At 44.6% G+C, this 24,479-nt stretch overlaps 1 protein-coding gene and 2 long non-coding RNA genes across 7 annotated transcripts in view; 1 reads left to right on the plus strand and 2 right to left on the minus strand.

The window, feature by feature from the left end:
* Nucleotides 1–9,244, plus strand: part of MOB2 (MOB kinase activator 2) — a 111,293-nt gene extending 102,049 nt beyond the window's left edge. For all 4 annotated transcript variants that reach the window (XM_031613873.2, XM_031613874.2, XM_090140598.1 and 1 more), the window contains exons 2-5: nt 37–197; nt 1,397–1,490; nt 6,447–6,571; nt 7,955–9,244. In XM_031613873.2, coding sequence (XP_031469733.1) covers nt 37–197; nt 1,397–1,490; nt 6,447–6,571; nt 7,955–8,265 — 691 coding nt within the window. In that variant the 3' untranslated portion in view covers nt 8,266–9,244. The remainder of the gene's footprint in view (nt 1–36; nt 198–1,396; nt 1,491–6,446; nt 6,572–7,954) is intronic.
* On the minus strand, nt 19–6,473 carry LOC149917765 (uncharacterized). Of its 2 annotated transcripts, none has more exons than XR_016466755.1 (4): nt 6,384–6,473; nt 4,239–4,305; nt 2,092–2,233; nt 19–94 (listed from the first exon to the last, which is right to left on the minus strand). It is a non-coding gene; the product is annotated as an uncharacterized LOC149917765 (long non-coding RNA). The 2 variants fall into 2 exon arrangements; XR_004169834.2 differs by lacking the exon at nt 19–94 and adding an exon at nt 1,643–1,732.
* LOC116242866 (uncharacterized) lies at nt 6,472–23,417 on the minus strand. Its single transcript, XR_004169833.2, has 4 exons — nt 21,836–23,417; nt 12,398–12,558; nt 10,166–10,264; nt 6,472–6,559 (listed from the first exon to the last, which is right to left on the minus strand). It is a non-coding gene; the product is annotated as an uncharacterized LOC116242866 (long non-coding RNA).
* Nucleotides 23,418–24,479: the final 1,062 nt, after the last annotated feature.

Here is a 24,479-nt window from a genome sequence, read left to right on the forward strand (position 1 = left end):
GTGAAGGTAACCCATCTTCTTTTTCATGTCTTGCAGGAAGTCCAAGGGAAAGCCAAATGGTAAAAAGCCAGCACCGGAAGAGAAGAAACTTTACCTAGAGCCAGAATACACAAAATCCAGAATTACCGACTTTGAATTTAAGGAGCTGGTGATGTTACCACGAGAAATAGACCTCAACGAGTGGCTCGCCAGCAACAGTGAGTATTTTGATCACACAGCCCTCGAGATTGCTGTCCACACCCAAGTAGGCATTCATTCACTGCTTTTTTTTTTTTCTTTACTGTTTTCAGCACTTAGAAAAGCACGCAATGACTATTTATGCTCACTGCATAATGCATGTCATTATACCTTGAATTGTAATTAAGCTGTCTTATACAAACCAACTGTGCTCAGCACTGGGGAGGCTGGATGCATTTCTTCCTCTGTCTTACTTTGGCGCCAAGGGCATGAAAGTTTCTAACACTCTTGAGGCCCATCACTTCCCCTTCTGACTGCTCTGCTAAACGTGCAGCTCAGCCTCTTTCACACTCAAGCTGTTGGCCTTCTAGAAGCATTGTTAAAACTGTAGTTTAGTAAGGTTCTTATGAAAGCTGAGTTAACAACCAGAAGTTCAGGAGTCTTTTGGTTAGATGACTTCTCTCCATTCCATCCAAGCTCTGGTGGAATTACTTTGAATTTAAACTGCAGTCAGGCTGGGTCTCAAAAGATGTGACCAACGACTGTAATTGAGTGCTGTATCAACGCATCTCAGTTCTGATGTATTTTCTTGTGCTGCTGTTTTGTGTGCCATTCTAACCTGTGGCTGTGACCCAACGTTTTCATTTCTAACAGGATGTGGCAGTAGCAAGAAGCTACTTGGATCTGTATTAGAAAAGTTTAGAGTGGCTCATTAAGAAAAAGTGAGGGGTCGCACAGTTTTAAAATGTTAATATCTCAGGAGATTTGTTAAAAGTAGCAGTGTACTTGTTTTCATGCTGATTTTCTCAAGGGAGATACGTCATTAGGACTGTTAATGTTGTTTTGTAGCCACTGTGCATTTTAAGTCTGACTTCAAAAGAATGTAGAAAATTGTTTGCCTTCAGCTTGTAACAGAGCATTCTACTGTAAAGGTGAGGCTGATGACAGGACACTTTCCAGTCTTGCTGCTTTGTGAGTAATAAGAGCTGATGCATCGTAGTGCTTTCATCTTAAATCAAAACAAGAGCTTTCATTCTCTGTACTTCTTTGTTTTGCAATTCATCATTAGACTCATTTAACTAAATCATGTTTAAGTATGTATGCAAGCTTAAGACACTGAGGTCACTTAACTTGATCTATTTAAATAATCGTCAAGAGGACAACCGGTGTTTGAAAGTGTTTTATTTCTGAACTTCTTTCCTTTATGTTTATTTTTCAGCAACAACTTTCTTTCATCACATCAACTTACAATATAGTACAATCTCAGAATTCTGTACAGGAGAGTCGTGTCAGACCATGGCAGTGTGCAATACGTAAGTCAGTATTTATTACTACAGGGTTTCCACAAAGCCTTGGGAGGAGCTTGGGGAAAGATACTGGAATTAGGTGGCACAGGGCGAGCAGATCTCTTCAGTAAGGACACAGCAGCTGGGCATCCTTCTACCTCTTCTCAGTGAAGGGTGTTGTTGTGAAGGACTAGGAGGACGGGATCTTTGACTGTTTGAAGCTGGTTTTATAAGGTCAGATCAGAGAGGCAAATTACTGTGTGTACAGCCTGCGGGGAGGAGGAGGAGAAAAAAGAGAAAACTGTCCTTACTGGTAACACTGCCATAGAAGGCAGGGAAGGATGAATGAGTTGAAAAATGTCAGTGGGTGCTTTTTGATAGCTGGAATGCTGGCAGAGCACCAGGCTGCTGACGGCTAACCTCTGGCCTGACGTGAGCTATTGGCTCTCTGCTGGAGCCCCTGGGAGCAGAGGGCACAAGTGGCAGCTTTGCAAAGAGTACAGAAAATGCTTTGGATTGGCATTTTCCCTCTGCAGGACTTGGTACACTTGGTAAGTGTTGACTAGCTGTCGCTTAGAAAGAAGGCTTTGTAGTAGTACTGTATATGGTGAATATAAGAAACATGTACCATAAACTCCTGCTCTTGATTAGCACAGTCCAACATAATGGAATATGAGATCCACTTTATTACGAATAAGCCTGTTGTTTGGGTATGGTTTTCTCTCTAGCACATGTGTTGATAGACCAGTTCTTTCCTCCTCTTGCATTTCCTGGGATTATATAGTTGAGATGGATTTTAAAACCCAAGACTGAGCGGTTAGTTAATGTTATAGTACATCAAACAAACATCCTGGAGAATGTATGGAAAAGACCAGAACTCTGTACTGTATCCCTAACAAGAATTACGCAGTGCTTAACAGGAATCCTTGCTTTATGCACTAGGCTATCCTGTTATCTTCTACATTTAAAATTAGTATCAGGGCCTTTCTTTGACAGTGCTCTGAAGAACTAAAAGTGTATTGAGGATATTTTTGCATGTAAAAGTTGAAAAGATAACCGTCAGTAGAGAATGAAAAGCCACATTCGAGGCTTGGAAAGCAGGCTGGAACAAAAAGTAAAAAAATCTCTACTAGACCCAGATCTTATCAAAAGTGGACAACATGTCTCTCACTGAGAGGCGGTGATCAGTATAAGAGTGTTTTGTTGATTCTCAATCACAAACTTTCTCATGTTTGAATTATTAATGTAGTATTGGCTGTCCAAAGAACTCGTCTTAACTGTTAATCTCAAACTGATAGGAAGCAATGGGTAAGAGGAGGTGGTGGTGAGAAGCTGGGTCACTGCTGCTCTGTTCTGCTGTAGTGAGCTTGTAAGCAGATTATGTTGCAGAATAAAGAAAGGAAGTGCCTCCATGTGGCTTCAGCTGTATTTTCAGTGGTGAGGACTGATAGCACAATGTTCCTGTTCCTATCCTTTGTTTGGGAAAATGGAAAATTACACTATTAGGGAATAACAGGAAGCATGTCTACACTTAGGTGAAAACTTGAAATGGTTTGTGTTTAGCAAAATGGTATCCAATTATTTTCCTGTACTTGGAGGCATATGACTGAGGCGCGTTTGCAAACTGCAGGCTTCATATTTTGTTCTTTTATGGAGCGTGGGTTCACCCAGCTCCATGCCTTCGTGCAGGTCAGCTGTGAGGGCCCTGTTTATAACTGTTCTCCAAATATCTCCTGTGACAATTCTGCATATCCCTTACTTCTATGTTCTGCCTTTCCTAGTTGTTCTCACTGATCATGCAGAAGTGCCACATTGAAGCATATTTGTTCATATCCAGTCAGAACTACGACAAAGCAATGTTCCCCACACTTTTTATTTAAAACAAAAACCTTGCCCTAATGAAGGTTAGCAGATGTGTGTTGTGTTGGAGAAACCACAGCTGATCAGATTTATTGTGCCTCTGGCTATTCTGCAGTATATAAAGCATATCAGTGAAGCATTAGAGCCAGCTGTTGATTAACCTGATAGACCTGGATTTGACCAATCTGTAACTGTGATCTGTTTGTTGAGGCAGTTTGGAAATAGGCAGCATCTACCCATGTTAGGTTGTCACAGAACTCCAGGTTCTGCAAGTAAGGGCTCAGTTTGCCACTTTGTTCAGGGCTGACTTCAATAATTCAGTACAGAGCTCTGTCTCTTGTTCCTCCAGTGTGCTTTCCCTACCCCACTTCCTTCAGGCATGGTTTGGATCTGTTCCGGTGTTACCTCAGCAAAGCGTGTATTAAACAGTGGAGGTGTCAAAGTAACGTGACAGAACAAGGTGCTAGGGAAGTTGCTTTACATGCAGGCTTCCTACAAATACTCAATCCTAAGGTTAGAGGATGAGCTGACAAAATAAAAAGGAGTTGTACTTAAACAAATGGGTAAGGGTTGAACTTTGCTCCTGTTACACTTTATTATTTTTATAACAGGCTTTTTTTCTTTTAAATCCTTTCTTTATTTCTGCCTGCCACTCACAACAGAGTTGCCAACTCCACAATCTCTTCTCCCTCTGAAAGCTTAACAAATATAATGAAATCAAAATCTGCATAATGTGAGCACTTTTTGAGAAGTGCCTTTAAATGTCTGTTTCCGTTTTCTTTTTGCTTTTCATTTGTTCCCTACCATGCATGGCACTGTACTGTCACAGTGCCAGCAGTGCAGTGCAGTTTGCTTTCTTGAGTCCTTTGGTGGCCGCAACCTGGAGATAACTCAGCATGAGTGGGAGCTGCTTACCAGGCAGTCATGGAATGCCAGGGACACCTCCCTTTCTTCAAGATACGTCCAAGTTCTCTTCACAGTTCTTTAAACATGAGAAAGACAAATCATTTTAGCCTATAGGCCAATCCTTGGTTTATCCCCTTAGTCTCAATTCCTTCATTTTATTATTAACCAAGACAAAAAGGGTATGCAGTGGGATGTTGTAGCAGACTTATTCAACTTAGATTTTCCTGGCAACTGTGCAGTTGCACTGACAAACTGTTCCCTTTACCTAAACTGCAGTTATTCAGATTTGGTTTTGCACCTATTTCATAGTTGGTTTCTCCAGCCTGAGAAAAGCAAGGTACAGACAGTCCTGTCTGCTCTTGACAACAAGCAAGAGTCTCTTGGGTCTTTTATGACCAAAAATCACTCAGAGAGGTGCCTATAATTCTGCTTTTCCAGCTTAAAGCTGGACTAGACTAAGGAAACAGACCTAGCTTAGATTTGCTCACTACAGTGCATGATTAATTCTTTATACATGGATTGTATAAATGAAACAAGCAGTGATGAGTAGAGTCCATGCCTAGTTTCAATGCCTGACATAGCTTTTCATGCCTGATGTTTTCATCCTCTTTCTCACATTTATGCCCTTTTGCAGGCAACAACAGAGAGATAAGCACCACATGCTAAAAATGAGCTGAACTAGTTTTCAGTTGTCTCTCCCATTTAAGTCTGAGCTTACCTCTGTACTCTTTCCTCCAGTCTTCATACAGCCTAGCATGAATTTACTGTCATCACATATTGCTACTGCCTTCACACCACCAGCCTCAGGTCCCTACTCAATCTTTCTGGGCAGTGACAACACAACTGTAAATTAGAGCTTTTCAGTCACTGCGTAACATTTTTCTTTAAGGGCTTCAGAACATTTTTGATGGTCAGTATGCACAAAACTCCCCTTTCTAAGTGGCGCCTACAGGTCCTTGCAGCTCATTGTTGATTAGTCCTGTTAGGCAGAGAAAAAACATTTAAACTGTATCTCTCAAGGGAGAAAAAAAAAAAAAAAAAGAAAGTATCCAGAGGTGCTTAAACATCACAACGAAGAAAGAAAAATGTTGCAAAGGAACTGAAAGGAGCAATACAGTGTCTTTCTGATCAGTCTCATAATTAGTCCTGCAGCTGGAGCTTAGACTGTTCAGAGTAACAGTTCAGGTACTGGAACTTAGATAACTCAAATGTGACACTGACAAAAAACAAAGGTTTTGGCACACTTCTTTATCTCTAAAACATTTCTTACCATGCGTATCTAATGCAGTGAGTACCTGCTTTTGGTGACAGAAGTGCTTTAATTAACCATGATTTAAAGAAACAAAAATAGAGGGAACAAAATTTCAGTGCTTTTTTAGCCTTCAGATGCCTTTCTCAGATGTCTACAATAGTTACTTATTAAGAGAATGTTTCTGTTCAGTTTTGATGGCTGATCAAGATGATGATGGCTGAGAGATTGAGCTCAGGTTGCTTTTCAAGAGCCTCACAATATGCTTATGGTCCCATTCCTTTTAAGATCCCATGGAACTATGCCCTGATGGTAGAATCAGATGCTAAATCCAAATGTTAGTGGATTTTGGAAACAAAGGAGTAGGATTCTAAGGCACATAGTTAGGAATGTCCAAAAGGGTTGTGAAAAGATTCCCCAGATGCTGTTTTGGAGCAGGATTTGTTAAAAACACTCCCAAGTACCTCAAAGCTTTTTCAGCCTGGTGTTCTGGAGCCACCTTCTGTCTGCTTAATAATATTACACTACAAGTTTAATTGCTTTGTATTGTTATACATCAGATCTCCTGTTTATACTTTTTTTTCTTTTATTAAAGGTAACAACAGTAGAATAGGTATAAGGCACCTTTCTGTGCAGCTTTGTAGGCTGTAGACCCTCAGTCTATCACGGATAAATAGTTACACTGCCTCACCAGGGCAACTCAACTTGGAAACTTGTCAGCAGGCTTTTTGGGCTCATTGTTACTTCCCTGTGCTCTGGACTAAATTGATGGGGAGAGGCAAACCTGACTAACAGAAATTTAGGGCTTTTGATGTAGGAAGATATCCTGAAGTCCATCTCCTCTGTGACAGCTACAATCTTACTTTAGTAATGCTGCAGTGGTTTTATATTATTTAGAAACTCACCTCTTAGGAGTTCAGCTGAGGATCCAGGGTGTAACGTCGTGACGCTGTGGGTTCTCTTCACAGACAGTACTACTGGTATGACGAGCGGGGGAAGAAGATCAAATGCACTGCTCCACAGTACGTCGACTTTGTCATGAGCTCAGTGCAGAAACTTGTGACAGATGAGGACGTCTTTCCTACAAAATACGGTATGCCTTTGGATAGCTGCTTCATATGGCTCTTTGTAGATGCTAAAAAGTAAGGTGAAAGTTGACGTTCAGCTTATATATTAATAACAGGCAGCTTTCACAGTATATTTTTAAGGAGTTATTTTACTTTGGGTTCATTCCTACAGTGTCAAATAATTACACTTCTGGCATACGAATTGGGATGAAGATCTCCCAATCCTTGGCTAATATTTTACCATTGGTACAGCTGTTTCTTCTAGGAAGCAGCCTGTGTTCAGACAGAAGAGTCGCTATGTGGATATTAAGCACAGCGTGTTGCCAGTAAAATTTAACCTTGTTATTACCGTTTCTTTAAGAACCCTGATGCATTAAGTGGGAAATAAATTGCACTGCCAGCAGCATCACTCCTCTCCCCTGCCTAACGGGGATTTTTCTCCTCAGATTGTTTAGTCTCCATTCCCCTCCAAAGATTAAATAAGAACAGGATTTTTTGGGACTGAAAAACAACAGAACAGTAATTTTCACTCAAATTTGTATCTTAACAAGACAGCATTCTCTTCAATTAAGGGAAAAAAGGCTGATACCTTTGGAGCAGAGTTATTGTAGATAGGCTTAATCAGGAAAAAAAGTAGCTGGCTTCTTAAATCTCTTTACTAGGTATCTGGGGAACTAGGATGTTACAATATTTTTCTAATGGCATTTACTTAGAAAGAAGGCAGTGCCTAGTAAGCTAGCAGCAGATAGGACTGTTATTTTGGTGGATTTTAATATGCTAATTCAAAAGAGCAATGAGGGCCTTTCATCTAAGTGATCTGTCATTGTGGCCAAGACACACTATAGACCAGTAACACTTCTTACTGTCCATCATGCACAGAATGGCTGCTTTCTGTTTTTCTTCTTGCCTCAGTTTCACTGTCAGCATCACAAGTACTATTTGTCCATAAAGTGTCTTCTGCAGTGAGGGCTTCAGCAATCCTAATTTGGACTGTACCTGATAGAAGGCATCTGGTAGCCTTCCTTTACTTTTCTGTCTGACAGCATTTCAATAATGAAATAAGGGAGGTCTGCCACGTACCTTAGCATCCATTTCATGATCTGTGACTACCAGATATGTGTTTCCAGCAGAAAAATATGCTATCTAAAAACCCTGAATAATCTCTCATTATTTCTTACCATAACAAAAAATGTTGTATTTAAGACATTACATTTTCTTCCTCATCTTTAACCTTACGGTTTAACGTCATAGATCTTAGAATCATAGTCTTAACTTTAAATGAAAATGCTTCAAACTGTACCTCTTTAATGTGAGCTAGTTGTGCTTGTCCAGTTTTGCCAGAATAAATGCTGCTGTGGGACTCAAGGTGACGAGCTGGAACTGCTATGGTGTTTCTGTCTTCCTTTCAGGCAAAGAATTTCCAAACTCGTTTGAGTCCTTAGTGAAGAAGATCTGCAAGTACCTGTTCCACGTGCTGGCCCATATCTACTCCTCACACTTTAAGGAGACTTTGGCACTGGAGCTGCACGGACACTTAAACACGCTCTACACACATTTTATCCTATTCATCAGGGAGTTCAACCTGGTGGACCTTAAAGAGACCACCGTCATGGACGACCTCACAGAGGTCCTCTGCAGCAGCAGTGGGAGCAGCAGTAATGGGAGCGGCAATGGGAGCAGCAACAGCGCAGGAGCACAGAACCACGTGAAAGAGAGATGAGCCCTCCTCCAGGATCAAAACTAACATTAAAAACAATATTATATATTATGTGTGTATGTGTATGTATACGTTCAGATATACATACAGGTATATACAGCTATGAAAGCTGAAAGAAATTATGCTGCCACCACAGGACGTGTAGTCATACAGGACTGTACGGAGCTTTGGTTTAATGCGCCACCTGGCGAGAAGTTGCACCAATTTTTATTTTCTGTCCACTCCTCCTTTTACCTGTTCAGGTGGATGGTGAGTGCTGTTTTTAGAGAAGAGCCAAGCCTGAGAGTGGGGCCACTCTTATTTGTTTTGTTTTGGTTGTTTTGGTTTTTCTTTCTTTGGTCTTGAGTGCAAGCCCTCCATCTTCTGAGGATGGTGGTCTTGCCATTTTAAAAATACCTACTATATTATAAGAAGTGACTTTTACTTTGAAGTGGCTTAAAATGCAGATTTGTTTGGGTTTTTGGGGGGAGCGGGGTGGTTTTCTGGTTTGGTTTTACATAGACTGCCCCTGACCCCTGCCAGAAGCTTCCCAGTTGAGTGCATCTTGCCCTTTGCTAGCTTGGAAGGGGAAGAAACTCCTGGCTTGACTAGAGCAGCAACCTAGGGGCTTGCTACGTGTTGAGAGTGGGCATGATTCTCCAGTTGTTACATCTACTTGGTCACAACATGTGAATGTGCAAGAGGATCCACAAGCCTTTCTGCTTATTGCTCCTACAACATATATGCTCTCTCCCCTGCTCCCTTCGCCTCCTCTTTTTATTTATAAAGATGTGCCTGGGAAAAGAGTAAGATCACTGGTCTAAAACCAATGTGCAAGAGCCACCACCACGTGTTTCCCATTGAATGGAGGCCCGGGGAGGGAGGAGAAGGGCACATTGAGTCCGTCACTGCCTGTGCTAGAAAGATGGCTGTTGGCATAAAATTATATTGTTGGCTTATTTTAGTTCATCTGTTCTATAATAATAAAAACAAATCTATCAGCCATGAGCTTTGTTTTTGTGTTTGCAGCGCCAGAATTCACTGGAGTTTACCCCTAAAGCTTCCCTTTCACTACTGAATGCTCTTAACCCTGCTGTCAACCAGTTTTAGAAACAGTTCTTTGTCTTTCACCCTGTAAAATGGCATTTATCATCAATTTCTTGTCTTTTTTTCCTGGTACTGCTAGGAGCCTCCTCTCCAGGGGTAAGCAACACACAGAAGGAAACAACTTTCTTGTTAGTACACACTTTCAAGTTCTTGATATCTAGGCATATTCCTGGATACTTTGCAGCAAATACAGCATCACAGTATCTGCATCAATGACATTACTCTCATTTCCACTGAATTCTGGCACTCCAGATTTCCAGTTGGTAAAAAGCCAGATTTTGGCTTGCGATTGCACTTCTACCAACTCTGCAGCAAACGGTCTTTGTGAATTGTTTGTTACCACTTTTAAGGTATTTACATCATTAGTAACCAACATGGCATGAATTCCAGAAAGAATTCCTGAACAAGTTCTTTAACTGCATTAGTAAGAAAGGGGAGATGGAGAGAAAGCACAAGAGCAATAAGAACAATTTTACAGAGGAAAGACAAGGAAAAGCACAAGCAAGCAAGGAGGCAGAAAAAAAAGTACAAGAAAACAATGATTAAGTAATATGGAAAAGCAACCACAGGTAAAGGAAGAAAAAAAAAATTTAGATGAGAATAAATGGAAGAAGTTATAAACATGAGGGGAAAATAAGAGCAAAAAGACATGAGCACAAGGAAAGGGAGGTAGAGAAGCAAGAGAAAACAACCTTTGTCAGCCCAGGTGTCACCTTTCATTTGTACACACTGTGGGTACCCTGTCAATCAGCAGGCAGGTGTGCTGCTGTCCTGCTACCCAGATGCTGTTAACAGCCTGAGTGCAGTCTTTCCTCACCATGTCCTTCTGCTACTGCCACCACATCCAGATGAGAAGTCCCATTCTCTCTTCATTCAATGGTCTGAGCCTTCCCATAACAACTCCCTACAGTAATGTCTGAAGGGAAAAAATTGTGTTGAGTTTGTTTATCAGAAGTGAGCTGAAGCTGTCAGAACAATGGCATTTGTAAGGCCCCTGTACTTACCACCTGCAGTGACAGCAGGCAGTAGAAATAAAGGTAAGAAAGAAACAGTCAGTACAACAACTCAAACCCAAATATTCCTGGTAATTATCTATTTGTGAAAAAGGCATTTGCAGTCTTAAAGAAAGGCACTTAGAAACAAAACATGTCTAGGAAAGGTTGTGTTGAACAAGAGGCAGTTAAATCTCTAAACCAATTTAGCTTTATGTTGTGAACTGAATCTTAAGAGTCATAATTACCAAATTGGTAATTGCCATAGTTTACCTTTCCATAGGAAGGGCTGACAGCACCTAGTATGCCAGGAGTCCATGCCTTGACAAAGAGCTGCAAACCACTAAATCAGCTACCAGGAAAACAGTGAAGTACCACAGTACATCTAGAAAAGCCAGGTGTAGCTCATGGCAGCTGTCCTGAGTTTAATCTGCAGACATTTTACATTTGTGAAGTACAGAAGCTTCATCTAGCGCGGTAATTTTTTTAATATATTTTACAACTAGCTTATGACAAAACAAATAATCTGACTTCAGTGTGACTCACCCTGCTGGTTTTAACAGTAGGAATAAGGACAAACACGGAAATAAGTGCCAACACTAACATTCTTCTTGCCAGGAGTAAACATTACTGTAAAGATGAACCTCAAAGTGTCTACACACATTTCAGCGGTTACTGAATTACACTGTAATAATGTAATGGTAAAGAACTGTCATGAAGTCCTCAAACTCAGCCTGGGCGATGCCACTGAAGCTCACCAGTGACAGCCTATGCCCACAACAGTTAACCAAGCAGCCAAACTGAATACAAGAACTGAGCCCACATCCCTTCACATCTAAGGAGGGCATTATGTCTCAACAAAAAAACTGTCCCGTAACTGTTTTAAGGGTGCTTCATAAATTGATCAAAATGCTGCTGAAACAGCAGAGCCACCTCATTATTCCAAGTTCAAACCGTCTTCCCCTAAAGATCAATTAAGTGCTATGCTCTTATTGTACAGCTGATACATAAAACAAGAAACAAACAAAAACCTGAGCTATCTCCCTAGCACAGATGCCTTTTGAAGGCCTTGTCTCATTAGATAAGCTTTACACTTGCCCCTGCAGAACCCTTAACAAATCTCCAAGCCCAGAATGACAGCAACATGAGCTCAAACCATCACAGACTAAAGGTGTTCTTTTAAAAGTAGTCCCATGTATGTTCTGCGGGGTTACACTCCCTGACCAGCTTTGTGCCCACTCCACAAAGTCCAAGAAGTGGCAAGACAAACTGAAACAGGCATCATCTACTTTAGCCCAGTAAAGACATCTCTACTTCCTTCTTTCTTGCCTGACAATTGCAGTAAATTACCAAGGCAGAAATCCCACAGAGCAATCTCATTTTATGTACGAGCAACAGCCTTCTAGCCATTTTTGTTTAGAGAAGTCAATCTTACTTCTTATGGGACACTTTTCTGATGAGCATAAGCAGAGAGAGATACTCTGGCACTGAGGTACACTGCCAGCCAAACATGCTCACACTGAAGTGCAGCTGGAACTGCTCAAGGGTCTGAAAGGGGGTGTTGTCAGGTAATGATTTCCTCCTGCACATTAGCTGAAGACTAGAAGAAACAAGTAATCCCACAGAAGAACAAGCCAGCTTTGTGAGAGCTTACCAAGTATCCTGGTCTTACACAGCCATGCTTCATCAAACAAGCCCTCACTATGCCTGCCATCTTCTAGCTTGCCCTAACCAATCCTCAGTTCTCCATTAACAGAACAATTAGAAGCCAGAAATACTCTTCCACTATCAAACCGAGGACAGAGAAATAGGCTGTCTTATTCTGCCCAAACCTACAATGCGAAAATGCCGGTCATATCATTTGTGAATGACAACACCAGCACGAAGCTGCTCCTAATGCCCAGGTCCTACAGCAGTTATGGCTGCACAGCACACAGTATGGCTGCCAGCTGCGCTGCTGTGGCCCAAATACTGGTCCAGTACCTGAAGAGTTTCAAGACAGATCTGGTATCTTCACCCGATACTGATGTAGGCAGTACAAACGAATCCTGACATACCAGATGGAGCTGATGAAATGACGTTAACAAGACACCAAGCAGCAGGCAAAGCCCCCTCATTGTGTTAATGGGGGTCTCCGTTCTCTTCACAGACAGCAGCAGAACCACTCAGGCTATGACACGAACAGTTGGGCTTCTCAAAGTGATGTCAGCACGTGGTTCTGAGAAAACAGAAATTGTTGTGGCTGAGCACCCAGACTGGATGTTCTCTCATCTCTTCCAGACAGCCTTTTCTCGCTCTGAGCTAGAAAGGACCTAGAACAGAACCTGGCATCAGGAGTATTCTATCCTTACTTCTCCACTGACGTTTTACCATCTGCTAATTCTTTTCATTCTGTCTATGAGAGTCATTAAAATGCTCTGAGCCACTTTCCTGTACACCAGCTCAGGCAACTAACATTCTCTCATAAAGTAGTGCAAGGTCCCTAACATAAAACTTTTTTCTTCCGGTCCCCAAAGATAACTCAAAAAACAGGTACAAAGCATGAGGGCTTGGCAGCCTTTCTGCTCAGCAGCTCAGAAGGGAAGTTCACAGAATCACAGAATCGTTACGGTTGGAAAAGACCACACAGATCACCTAGTCCAACTGTCAGCCCATCACCACCGTGCTCACTGAGCTGTGTCCAACCACATCTGACAAAGCACTTGGGCTTCTGTGAAAAACCACTGCTTCACCTGACGTTAGGAAGGTTTAAAAGACGTGTCCAAAGCAAGTACTGCCCTTAGGGACTGCAAAAGGAAACCTGAACAGGGAAAACAAGCCAGCCTTCTAACCACCAGAGACCCAAACAAACAGTTCAGGATCCCCCCAGCAGGGCAGATACGCAGCTGCTTACAAAGGACAATCCAGAACAGAAGCAGAAACTGATACCAAAAAATCCACGTTTATTACATTTACATGAAATCTATATAAAATCCTTAATATAAAGGATCACTGTTCTTTTCAAGCAGGTTAAGTGACATTCAACAATTACATAAAGTAGATTTGAATCCTTGTGGCTACAAAAGCTGTCTTAGTAAGAGTGAAAATCAGAAGCAGAAGACAAATTGTGCCTGAAGATCAGCTGTACCCACTAGAGCAGAACAGCAAAAATTAAGGATGTTTTCAAGAGAGCACAAATAATACCAGTGAATATTTAAATAGTCTTACTGGTTTAAAAACAGTTTCAAACTAGCTCAGATTAAATCTACAGAACAGGTGTTGTACTCTGATCAGAGCATCAGGGTCCCAGCATTTGAGAAGGACTGCTGCTAGGGCAGGTAGTTCCCTGCACACCTTCAAATGAGATGAGCACCAAGAGCTCAATGAACACTACCATTCATCACTGCAAACTCACTCATTTTTATGCAGCAGCACTCACAGCCTGCAGAACTGCAAAGAACCAATACTTACTTCAACTGCCCTGTTGCCACAGTCAACCTGTCCTATTTACCAAGAGTGGTGAGATGCTGGAACAGGCTGCCCACAGAGGTTGTGGATGCCCCGTCCCTGGAGGTGTTCAAGGCCAGGTTGGATGGGGCCCTGGGCAGCCTGGTGTAGTATTAGAGATATGAGGCTGGTGGCCCTGCCTGAGGCAGGGGGGTTGGAGCTTGGTGATCCTTGAGGTCCCTTCCAACCCAAGCCATTCCATGATTCTATGATTGCACCAACTGACCCAACAGGACACTAGCAAGTCCCTCACCTCACTCCCAGAAAGATGACGTTCAGCAGTAGGTATGAGGAAAAGCAGTCAGGCACTGCAGACACTGGTAGGCACCCTGCTGCCAAACAGCCAAAAGAAGCCAAATGCTTGGGAAGAATGGGATGTGTCATTCTACACTACTGAGCAAAAGAAAGCCAGAGCAGCAATTCCCAACTGCACAGATTCAGCTCCTTCCACAGGAGATTTTGCAGTACAAACCCACTATCTGAGTTCAGGGCTTAAGCCAAATTAGCTCCAGCTCACACAAAGCTCAGCACCGCAGCACTGCACACATGGTGCCACCTGAACACCTAATAACATTCAGCCCCTTGCAACTGTAAACCCCTCTGCAACAGCTGCTCAGCATAGAGAAACAGCCTGTTTGTATTGCGTGCACAGAGCCACAAACTCCCCCTGCTCGCTGACAGGCTGCAGGGCAACAGGCACACAGTTATGACATGCAGTGGGAAAGACCAGGAGACGCTCAGGGAATGAGCCATAGCTGCCCTGCTTCACACCCAGCAGCGCTCAGCCAGAACCTCCCTGCTGAGCAGCTCCAGGCTGCCCAGCTAAAGGACTGTGCTGTGTGTGTGTGCAGGAGGCAGCTCAATAGGAGTGCTCTGCAGAGCAGCAGCAGAACACAAGCTGAGATAGGCTGCACCTTGTCTCTGTCACGGTATTGCTGAACCACTCGCGCTCGCAGGAGCCCTCAGGGCTGGGCAGGATCTGAGTGTGGCTTCTTCGGGCTCCACCTGACTAAGGGGTGGTTTGACACCTGCACAAACCTGGCCTTGCTGCACTGACTTCCACAGACCACTGAGCAGAACAGATACCTGGAATCATCTTTCTCCTGCCTGCATTGAGCCTCTGGGCTGAATTCAGTGCAAGATTGCTATCTCGTTACTAAGTTAATATTGTGGTGTAACCACTGCTTAAATGTGAAAGCAGGACAAACACTGATCCATTCAGGAATTCTGATTGGATTAGAAGCACTCCACACTTCATTATAATCTCCCTGATGAAGGCAAAAGTGAAACTACAGCTGGAGGAGAGAGATTAAAACACTTCTTACAACAGTTTAATTAACTGTTATTATTGGATTCTCATTCATTTCTGATCCAGGTGCTCCTCAAATAAATAGCTCGGGTTCTTTCTAAGAGCACTGTTTCATTTTGCTGGTGAATGGCTTCTGGTCCATGACATGAAAACACAGGCCTTCTTCAAAGCCAGGTGTTCATAATGAAGTAAGCTTAAGTAAGCACTCCATCTGCTCCTCTCCTTTTTTTTTGCCCACTGAGCAGTTGAACTGTCCGCTGGTTCCACACAAACCTGGAAGACAGGAATCTGAAAGTAATTCAAAGGGCCTTAGCTAGCCCCTGCTTAGGTCACTAACCAAACCAAGGCCCCACATGCCAGCAATATTAAAAGTAAGACTAAAAGCTACAGCAAATTGGTCAAACTTAAAACTGCTGCACTTAAACTAAGAAATTTTCTTACATTTTTCACTCCTCTGTAGTGTAAAATGCGCATGGACTACCATCATACAAGCTGAGCTGAGGGTTTTAAAGCAAGCCCACTTTCATCTACAAGACTCTTCATTTCAATCTCAGAAGGGAATACAACAAGTCACAGCCCTTGTACACAAAGCACAAAACCAATCCACATGAGCCCTCTGTTTGTAACACCGCCAAGGAGCTTTTCCCTGAGCAACACCACTTTGTTCCCTTCTTGAAGCTGACAGCTAAGTCAGGAAAACCCGAGTGCTTTCCCTGGGACTGTGTGATAATCCAGCAGCTGTGCCAGCTCCCGTGCTCTGAACGTATCTGAGCACTAGAGAGCAAAGGGAAAGGACAAGGGCAGAAGTGAAACCTGGAGCCAAAATTATTGTTCATTCTGAGTCAGATCTAAAGCTTAAACCAGTGAGGCCAATGACCCTATGCAGATTGCCATCAGCTGAAGCAACAACGAGATGCTTCAGAGTCTGTCTCCGTTAAAAAGTTCTCTTTCAATGACTCACTGCCATTACCCTTTGCCACACTGATTTGACCAAATCAATCTATTCAGTCTTTTCTAATTGTCCTGGTTTAAGTTGGGATACGGCCAACTTTCTTCACAGTACCTGGTATGATGCTGTTTTGGCTTAAGGAGAAAAAGTGCTGATAATACAGCGAAGCTTACTTACTGCAAGGCAGCACTGAGCCAAGGACATCCCAGCTTCTTGCAGTGCCCTGCCTGCGAGGGGGCTGCAGCTGCACAAGAAGCCAGGAGAGGAGAGCACTGGGACAGCTGACCTAAACTGTCCAAAGGGACATCCCACACCATATGATAGCATGAAATACTATAAATGCTGGGGAAAGCTGACTGGGGAGCTGCCACTGCTCTGGGACTTGGCTGGGCATCAGTCAGGTGGGCAATGTGCGAGTTCCACCTCTTTTTTTTATTTTTTTTTTCCCTGATTCTCCTCCCCATCTCACTGGGAGGGGGGACAGGGAGCAAATGTCTGAGTAGTGCTGTGCTGCCTGCTGGGTTAAATCGCAACACTAAGTGCACAAATCACAGGTATTATTGGCCCTTTTCTAAACATCAAGTGGTACAAGAAACAATTCCTCCTTCCTGCAACCTTGTTCTGTGTCTGGGTTGCCAGAATGACACCATTTGGGCAGTAGCTATCATACCAGCCTATAGAATAGCTATGGGAAGGCCTGCACTGCTCCTTCCTCTGAGTGCTCACACGGTCAGCGTAGCACATACAGCCTGCAGGCACCCCACCACAGAATGCCCTAACACTGGCCACCGTGCTGCCTTCACAAAGCTCCATGCTCCCCAGGAAACACGTGGCAGCAGCACACAGCAGGGCAGGCACCAGTGGAATGGAAGCATACCAGCACGCTGCCTCAATCCACGCACAGGAACCTCCTCTCAGGGCAACTGTGAGGCAGCAGCAAGGCAGGCAGCGCTGTCCCACGCAGCGTATTTCAGAGCCTGCAAATGAGTGGGTGAGAGCAGCGGATCCAGCAGAGTGCGTCAGCAGCACGTCAGCCTGGAGCTGGGCCAGCTGTGGCTGCGCAACCACATCCCACAGTCAGCTTTTGGCAGCTATGGGGAATGCTGCAGGCTGCCTGCTGCAGGACTTACCGGGCTGCACACCATCAAAAGCTCAGCTTCCCCCATATCACTACACACAGCAGCGGAGAAAATAGATGTTTTACAATATTCATTATTTGGAGAACAGAAGCATCCAGGGGACCCAGCCATGCACCTATTCTCAGTGTCAGTGGCAATTCTTTGCTGAGGCCGTTTAGTCCACACAGAGCAGCTGACAAGCCTAATAAAAAGCCTGCATAGGATAGCCAAAAGCTCCAAGATTAACAGCTTCAGAAGAACAAAACAGACCTCAGCTCTCCTAGAAGCCTTCTCCTTCAGCTGCACCCAGGACTGTGAAGTTTCACATAAGTAGAACACAGCCATCGCAGGCACCACCCTTACAAATAAACGTACAAACACACCAGCACTCTGCTAGCAGCAGCACATCAGGCACATCCCTTCTGAGAGGCTCCATCCCTGCAGCCAGACCTGCTGCTCAACCCCAGAGCTCCTGGCATCCCTGCCCTGCACACTGCAATGGCAAAGCCTTGAGGGCAGCTCCAAGCTTTTCTCCTGCTGCCAGACCTGGCTGAGGTGCACAGAGCAGCATTTGCCCAGTCAACAGCTGCTGAGTCATCCTTTGTAAATAAATGATAAGTAGGAAAGACAGATAACCCAAGAAGGCAGATAAAAGACCCTGCGGTGTCACCTCCACAGGTCACCCTCCTGACCCAGGAGACAGGACCTTGGATGGAATACACAGGTGTAGATACATAGTTGATAAATAAACACAAGAAGATATACACATGGAATCTCATGCAGCCACAAACAGGTTCTATTTTGGCCACGTCCCGCTGTTATCTCAGTGTGGCTGTGGCAACCATTTGGTCTCAAATTGAGCACCACCTCCACCATCAGCACTGAGCTCAGTCCCTTGCAGCACCACCAAGCTCCAGCAAGCCAAAAAGAAGTTAAGCACGGCCACAAGGAAGCAGCAGCACAGAGCTGTGCCTGCTCTGCATGCATTTTCCATCCAGCCTCTGCACCAAGGGGCTTGTTGGGGCACTCCCTCAGTTGTTCCACCCAGGACTAGTACTGCCAGTGCAGAGAAATCCACCAGTACAAGCCGGCTGCACAGCAAAGGATTCAGCCTCCTCTCCACAGGCTTACCAGTTTACACTTCAATGCAAGGCAAGGGGCAGGGAAGGGAACAGAGTGGTGCTATCTTGCCCTCAGATACCTGCTCTCATTTACCCATAGCCCAATGAAGCTCTCATTCACCCTGTGTGAAGTACTGACAAAGCTATCATCGTTGCTGTGCTCCACATCCAATGCGTAAGGTTAACTGCTATTTGAATCTTCACTCTGGTTTCCTGCAGGAGAACAGAGCTCAGCAGTTTAACACCAGGACATCCACAGCCACATATGTCTGTGTGCAGCCCGTCTCTCTGCAGGCCCACCCCAGGGCCAGTTCTGAGTCCCCCAGTGCAAGTCAGAGAACAAGGCAAGCACCTGTGCCAAGTACAACACGTGGATGGCTCACATGGAGATGGATCCACCTGGAGTCAGCAACCCCAGGGACCCAAGCCACTATGTTTCAGACAAAAGGTCTGCCTTCTATTCCTCAGCTGCAATGTAGCAGGAATAGCTGAACACAATTACCTATTGCTTGTACCATGCTTTTAATGGTGCTCCACAAAGCCCTCTGCAAGGGAGGCTCACAGCAGGAACAGCAGCAGGCATGTACCACAACACAGGAGCAGGGGCCAGGAACTGGGACCACACTTCAGACCCAAAGTAAGCAAACTTCACATTAGTTTGTGCCTATTTATGTTCTCATTGTGCAAATCAGTGCTAAAACTGAATGCTCCTGGAGAGAGAGAAACATCCCCCCACACTGCACCCATAAGTGATATGAAGGTCTCCATCAGGACTCCACTTAAAAAACAATGCTAAAAAAATGGCTTTCTGCATATCCTCAAAGCACCCCTAACTTACATAGCTCCAGTAGAACTCCCAGTGCAACTATCAACTCTGCAGCAAACTGCTTCCAAGCTTCTGCTTCAGAGTGCTGCTGTCCTATACCATTTATATACATAGCAAGGCCTGACTGAGAGAAGAGTCACGAACAGGATTACACCAAAATCTGATTTCAGTTAACTGCAGGGTGCACATCCTGGTGTCGGATCAGGAGGGCCTTTGCTTCAGCCTCATTTCATCCATGCTGGAGGCTGGCTGTACTTTATGAAGATGTTCACAGAGGATTTATCCAGACAGAATAACTTTTCTAGAGTATATGAAACTTCATGCAAGCACCGTTGCTTTTTCTGACACACTTCTGTCTGTTAGATCTGCAAGCACTCCCTACCTCATGGTGAGCATCCTCCCTGGACATGCTGTGAGCAGCATGGGTGAAACGCTGCCTGCCAGTCCCGCTCGCGTCTGAACAGGAGGTGATGCTTAGCAGGAAGGCAGGAGCCACAGCAGAGAGCAGGTGGGGAGAATGAGAAGCGGGGAACCAGAATCTCCCTTGTCTCCCTGCAGGCACATCAGGGACAGGTTGCCCTGTGAAGTTGCAAGCAGGGCTGGGATCAGCCTGCAGAAATCCCATCCGACCTCAACTGCGCTTCTGCCATCCGCAGGCAGAGCCGTCTTCCCAGGCAGTGCCCCGAACTGCAGCAGCTGCAGAAACACCCTGACCGCACGCATACTCTTCCTACTGCTAGGGCTGCTGCTCAGAGCCTGCGTCTTCCCTGACCTTGAAGCTGCGTTATCTGCCTTGGCTGCGAGGAGGCGATAATAGCTCCTGACAATAGCAAGAGTCAGCTCTGAGCCGGTGGAACAGGAAATCCCATTTCCCAGTCCCTTCAAAGCCTGCCAGCCCGCCTGGCACAGTTTCTCTCAGCAGCACTCAGCAAGATTACAGCACTAAAAATAACCCATACAATAAGTTGTGCATTAAGGAAAAGAAAGGACTAGCCCTCAGCGCGGGTTTCCCTTCCACTTGTGGCCTCCACTGTCTGAACTGCTCAGGTTTTGTTCTCCAAATTAAGCAGGAGCTGCAGCTGCTGAAGTGGTTTTAAATAAAATAAGGAGATTAAGGGGTACAACAAAGAGCTAAGACATTTTCCAGTTTTTAAACAAGTCTCCCTCCCCTCTCTGTTTTCTATAATAAGAAACCTGTGAACTAAATCTGCTTCCTTACCAAAACAGCCTGCTCTTCTTCCAGGAGCTCACATACAAACATCAATGTATAACAGAGCTGAAATGAAGTCAAGGTACAGTACCAGTCCTGCAGACACTGCCTGTGGGCATTCAGCTGCAGCAGGAAAGAAATCGCCGAGCCTGCTGGGTTAAAGGCACTGCCTGACCCAGCAGGAGGAAAGGCACACCTCCTAACAGCAAGTGCTGGAATTAGCACTACCTGGAGGCATTACACAGGTTTTGCTGTTTTAACAAATACAGCTCCTCACCCCTGACTAGTCCAAGCCATTAAAGCTCACCCACTTGTACCAGATCACTTTCATTAAAGCCAAGCTGACTGGTGAGGAAATTCTTATGGATCACTTACAAATCTTAGACAATTTGCATTAGTGCTGTCAAAAACAACCGGCTTCCTTCTCAGCCCTCAAACTGACTGCACATTGACATGTGGCAATGAGAATCATCTCCACACCTCAGCAGCCTCAGCTGCTCATTTAATGCACGTACACACAATTCACTGCTTATACATACAGCATGTCATGTACCGGTTCAATTAATGACAGCTCACCTTCAGCACAGACACATTTTCACATATGCATTATCTAAACAAAATGCACATGCGAGCGTGTACAGACAAATAGAAAATGCTGACTGGTGTCTTACACACTTTCTCTGTCTTCAATTTGTACCCTGGAAGCGGAATGCTGTGTACGCAGGGAATATCAGAGATGGAGGTTAAGCACAGCCAGTGTTTGAGGTACAAAGCCTGGGGGAGGGGAGCTCCAAGGAGAACAGGAGGCCTGAGAGGATGGGCACCAGAGCAAAGCTCAGCTGCTGCAGCTCAGGCACAGGTGTTGCAGCTCAGGGCATCTCGGCAGACATCACCTGGTGCTGGGATTGGATGAGCTCCCAGCCGGCACCTGGCAGCACAGAGAAAGAGCAAAATCCTCTGCTGTGGTTACTGCCTGCCTTCTCATTCAAGCTACGCAATGGAAAAGGGGCTGTGGAGGGAAAGTTAAATGTAAATTCTGCTCATCCGAAAGAACAATCTCTCCTATGCAGCGATAAGAGAGCATCAACCAGCTGAGACTGTAACAGAACAGAATCGTAGAACCATTAAGGCTGGAAAAGACCACGGAATCATCCAGTACAACCACAGCCCACTGTCACCGATCCTCTCCTCGTCTGTGCACAACTGTTTTCCTTCTGCCGTTGTTCAGAGCCAAAGAAGGCAGAACAAACGGGTAGGCTGTGAGCGTGAGGTCCTGCCCTCTGCAGAAACCTCAGAGCACGTGAAGACCAGCACAAGCAGCAGCGCGAAGGACCACGGTTACACACGTACGGGAGGCGGGCTGAGACCGTCCCAGCAGCAGCTCCTTCCACGCACCGCCATGCCAGCTCCCAGCCTTACAGCGCCCGCAGCGTTTGCTTATCCCCTCCATTTTCAGGACACCGTCTTCCCCCTCACCTCGCTCAGCAAATCAATAAATCCGCCCTGGAACCTGATGGCTTGTCTTCTCCGTGCTGCGGCAGCACCGCGGAACCTTCCAGAAGCGCCGAGCCTCCCCACCTCAGCCGCGTCGCGTGCCGCCCCCTTCCCGCCGAGCGCGCGCGGAGCTGCGCCTCGACAACTGGAGGCGGCTGGGAGCAGCGCCCCCTATAGGCAGCGCGGGGCGGCTGGGAGCAGCGCCCCCTACAGGCAGCGCGGGGCGGGCGGTTCCGCCCCGATGCGGAACGCGGTGCCGCGCTACTTACCGGGCCGGGCGGATTCGTCCGACGGACACAAAGAGGACACGCCACAGCTCGTATCTTTACTGAATGAATTTATTGGTTTTTGAACTAAAGTTGCTCACAGTTATTTAACAAGGGATACATCAGATTTTTGTTGTCCATTTTAAACCATTAAATAACGTCAGTTTGTGTCTGTATATGTGTGTGTGCGCGCGTGTGTGTCTTCAAAGTACAAAATAGGAAGGATAACAAGAGGTATTGCTTTCGTTTATTCTTATATCTTGTGTAAGTAATCCCCTTCCTGCTTGTACCACGTGGGTTTTGCTGATATAGGTATTTTTTAAATTATTATTATTATTTTGTATTGAAATCCCAGCCTTTCGTAGAGGTACAATGTAACAGAAGCATCAAAATCTATACACAAGGGAAGAGAAAAGAGGGAAAAGAAGGACGGGAGTGATGGGAGGGGAGCTCGGAGGAGAAGTAGAGAGAGGGCGGAGGCAGGAAAGACAACGAAAGCAAAAGAGACTAATTTACAGCAATGTCATGCAATTAAAACTGCCCCCCTCTCCTGCACCCTTGCCTCCCCCCCTCCCCAGCCATCACCCCCCGGTGTCTGACATGCACACAGCAATACGAGAGAAAAGGTTGGGAGCAGGGAAAATAAATAAATAAATAGAACGGAAACGTAAAATAAATCCCTCCCGTTTTGGGGGAATGGGGAAGCGGGGCCAAAGTCAAAGGTCTTTGCCCCAGTTGTGTCTTTAAAAATTCGCTTTAATCTTCAAACCTATGTACAAGTAAAACTGGTCCGAGAAGGGGAAAAATGATTAAAAAAACCAACGACGACAACAACAACCAAAAAGAACTCATACAACATTATCATTTAAAAAAAATAAGAATAATCTTGCGATACAACATACACCCATAGGAACCCAACGAGCAGCAATCGAAGGTCATAAAAGAGCTGAACACTAATGCTAAGCCTACATTCTTAAAATCTCAGTCAAGAAGAACTTCTCACTGTGTTTTGTCTTCCAGGCGTAAGACCACGTTTGTTTCTTTGTCTGTTTGTTTAACCTTTGAACTTGGGCCAGAATAAGTTACACTTGGTCACGTAACTCCTGAGGAGGGGGAAGAAAGGCGGCGATTCTTCTTTCTCAAAGTCACAAGATGAACACTTACGGGGTTGCTGTGCCTTTTTTCCCCCTCCTCCGCAAAATAAATAAGAATCGATGTTGCCTCTACACAGTTATTAAACAGAAGATATATCTAACAGCTTATTTTTTAAATATATATATATGTATATATAAATAACCAAGACCTAAGAACTGAAACGCAAAAAAAAAAAGGTCCCCATCCACCCAACCCCACCCTCCTCCCCTTCAAAAACAAAACGAAACAAAACAAAACAAAACAAAACAACAAACCAAAACAAACCAAAACAAAAAGAAAAACTAAAACTTTATAAAAATATCTTGCAGTAATTTTTAAAGTTTACAGTAGCTTCGTGATTAAGTCTCCCATTGCCCTGACTCCACCTTGCCTTGCTCAGATGAACTAAGTGCCAGTGATTTGCACACACACACACACAGGAAATAAAACCCAAGATAAGTCTCTTTTCTTCCTCTTCGTCTTCTTTTTTTCTTGTTTTTTTTTTCCTTTTTTTTTTCTTCTTTTTTTTTGTAAGAAAAAAATTCACCCAAGCCAACGAATGAAGTCGGTAACTTAAAGAAATAATAATACTGATATCAATGCAGCACTAGCAACACAACAATTGCCTCTAAATGCAGGGTGCGGTGGAGGCTCCAGCTGGTGGAAGAAGGTCCCAGCGCGGTGGCACAGTGGCAGGGAGCTGACAGATGGGGAGGAAGATGTCGAAGGAGGAACAGCAGTAGCAGCAGCAGCAACCGTGCCTGGCGGCGGGAGAGACAGTCCTTGGCAGAGTCTTGTCCCTCTTCTTTGCTACCAGAAGTTGCCTTTTCCCTAAGTTTTCATGTTTTGTTTGTATGTGTTTATTCGTTTAATCCCCCTCTCCCTCCTAAGTTTACTCCTTTCCCCTTCCAGCAGGTCAAAAAAGCAAAATGAGACAGCATTAAAAACAAAACGAATCAAAACAAAACACAGTTATTTTCTGTGTGTATATATATATATGTATGCATGTATATTTTAATCAAAATATACGCACATAAATATACACGTATATATACATTAAAAAAGGGGGCAAAAGAAACAGAAAAGGTGGTGGGGAGAAAAAGAAGGTTAAGAAAATCCTGTGATGAAGCTCCCCAATACTGTCTTGGTTTTGAGTTGCTCCTGGCTGGTTTCTGATGAGAACGCGCTCTGGATCCACGCAACACTGCGCTCCCACTACCCCGTCT

The sequence above is a fragment of the Phasianus colchicus genome, chromosome 5, assembly GCF_987193195.1.
Source record: "Phasianus colchicus chromosome 5, bPhaCol1.hap1.1, whole genome shotgun sequence".
Lineage (NCBI taxonomy): Eukaryota > Metazoa > Chordata > Aves > Galliformes > Phasianidae > Phasianus > Phasianus colchicus.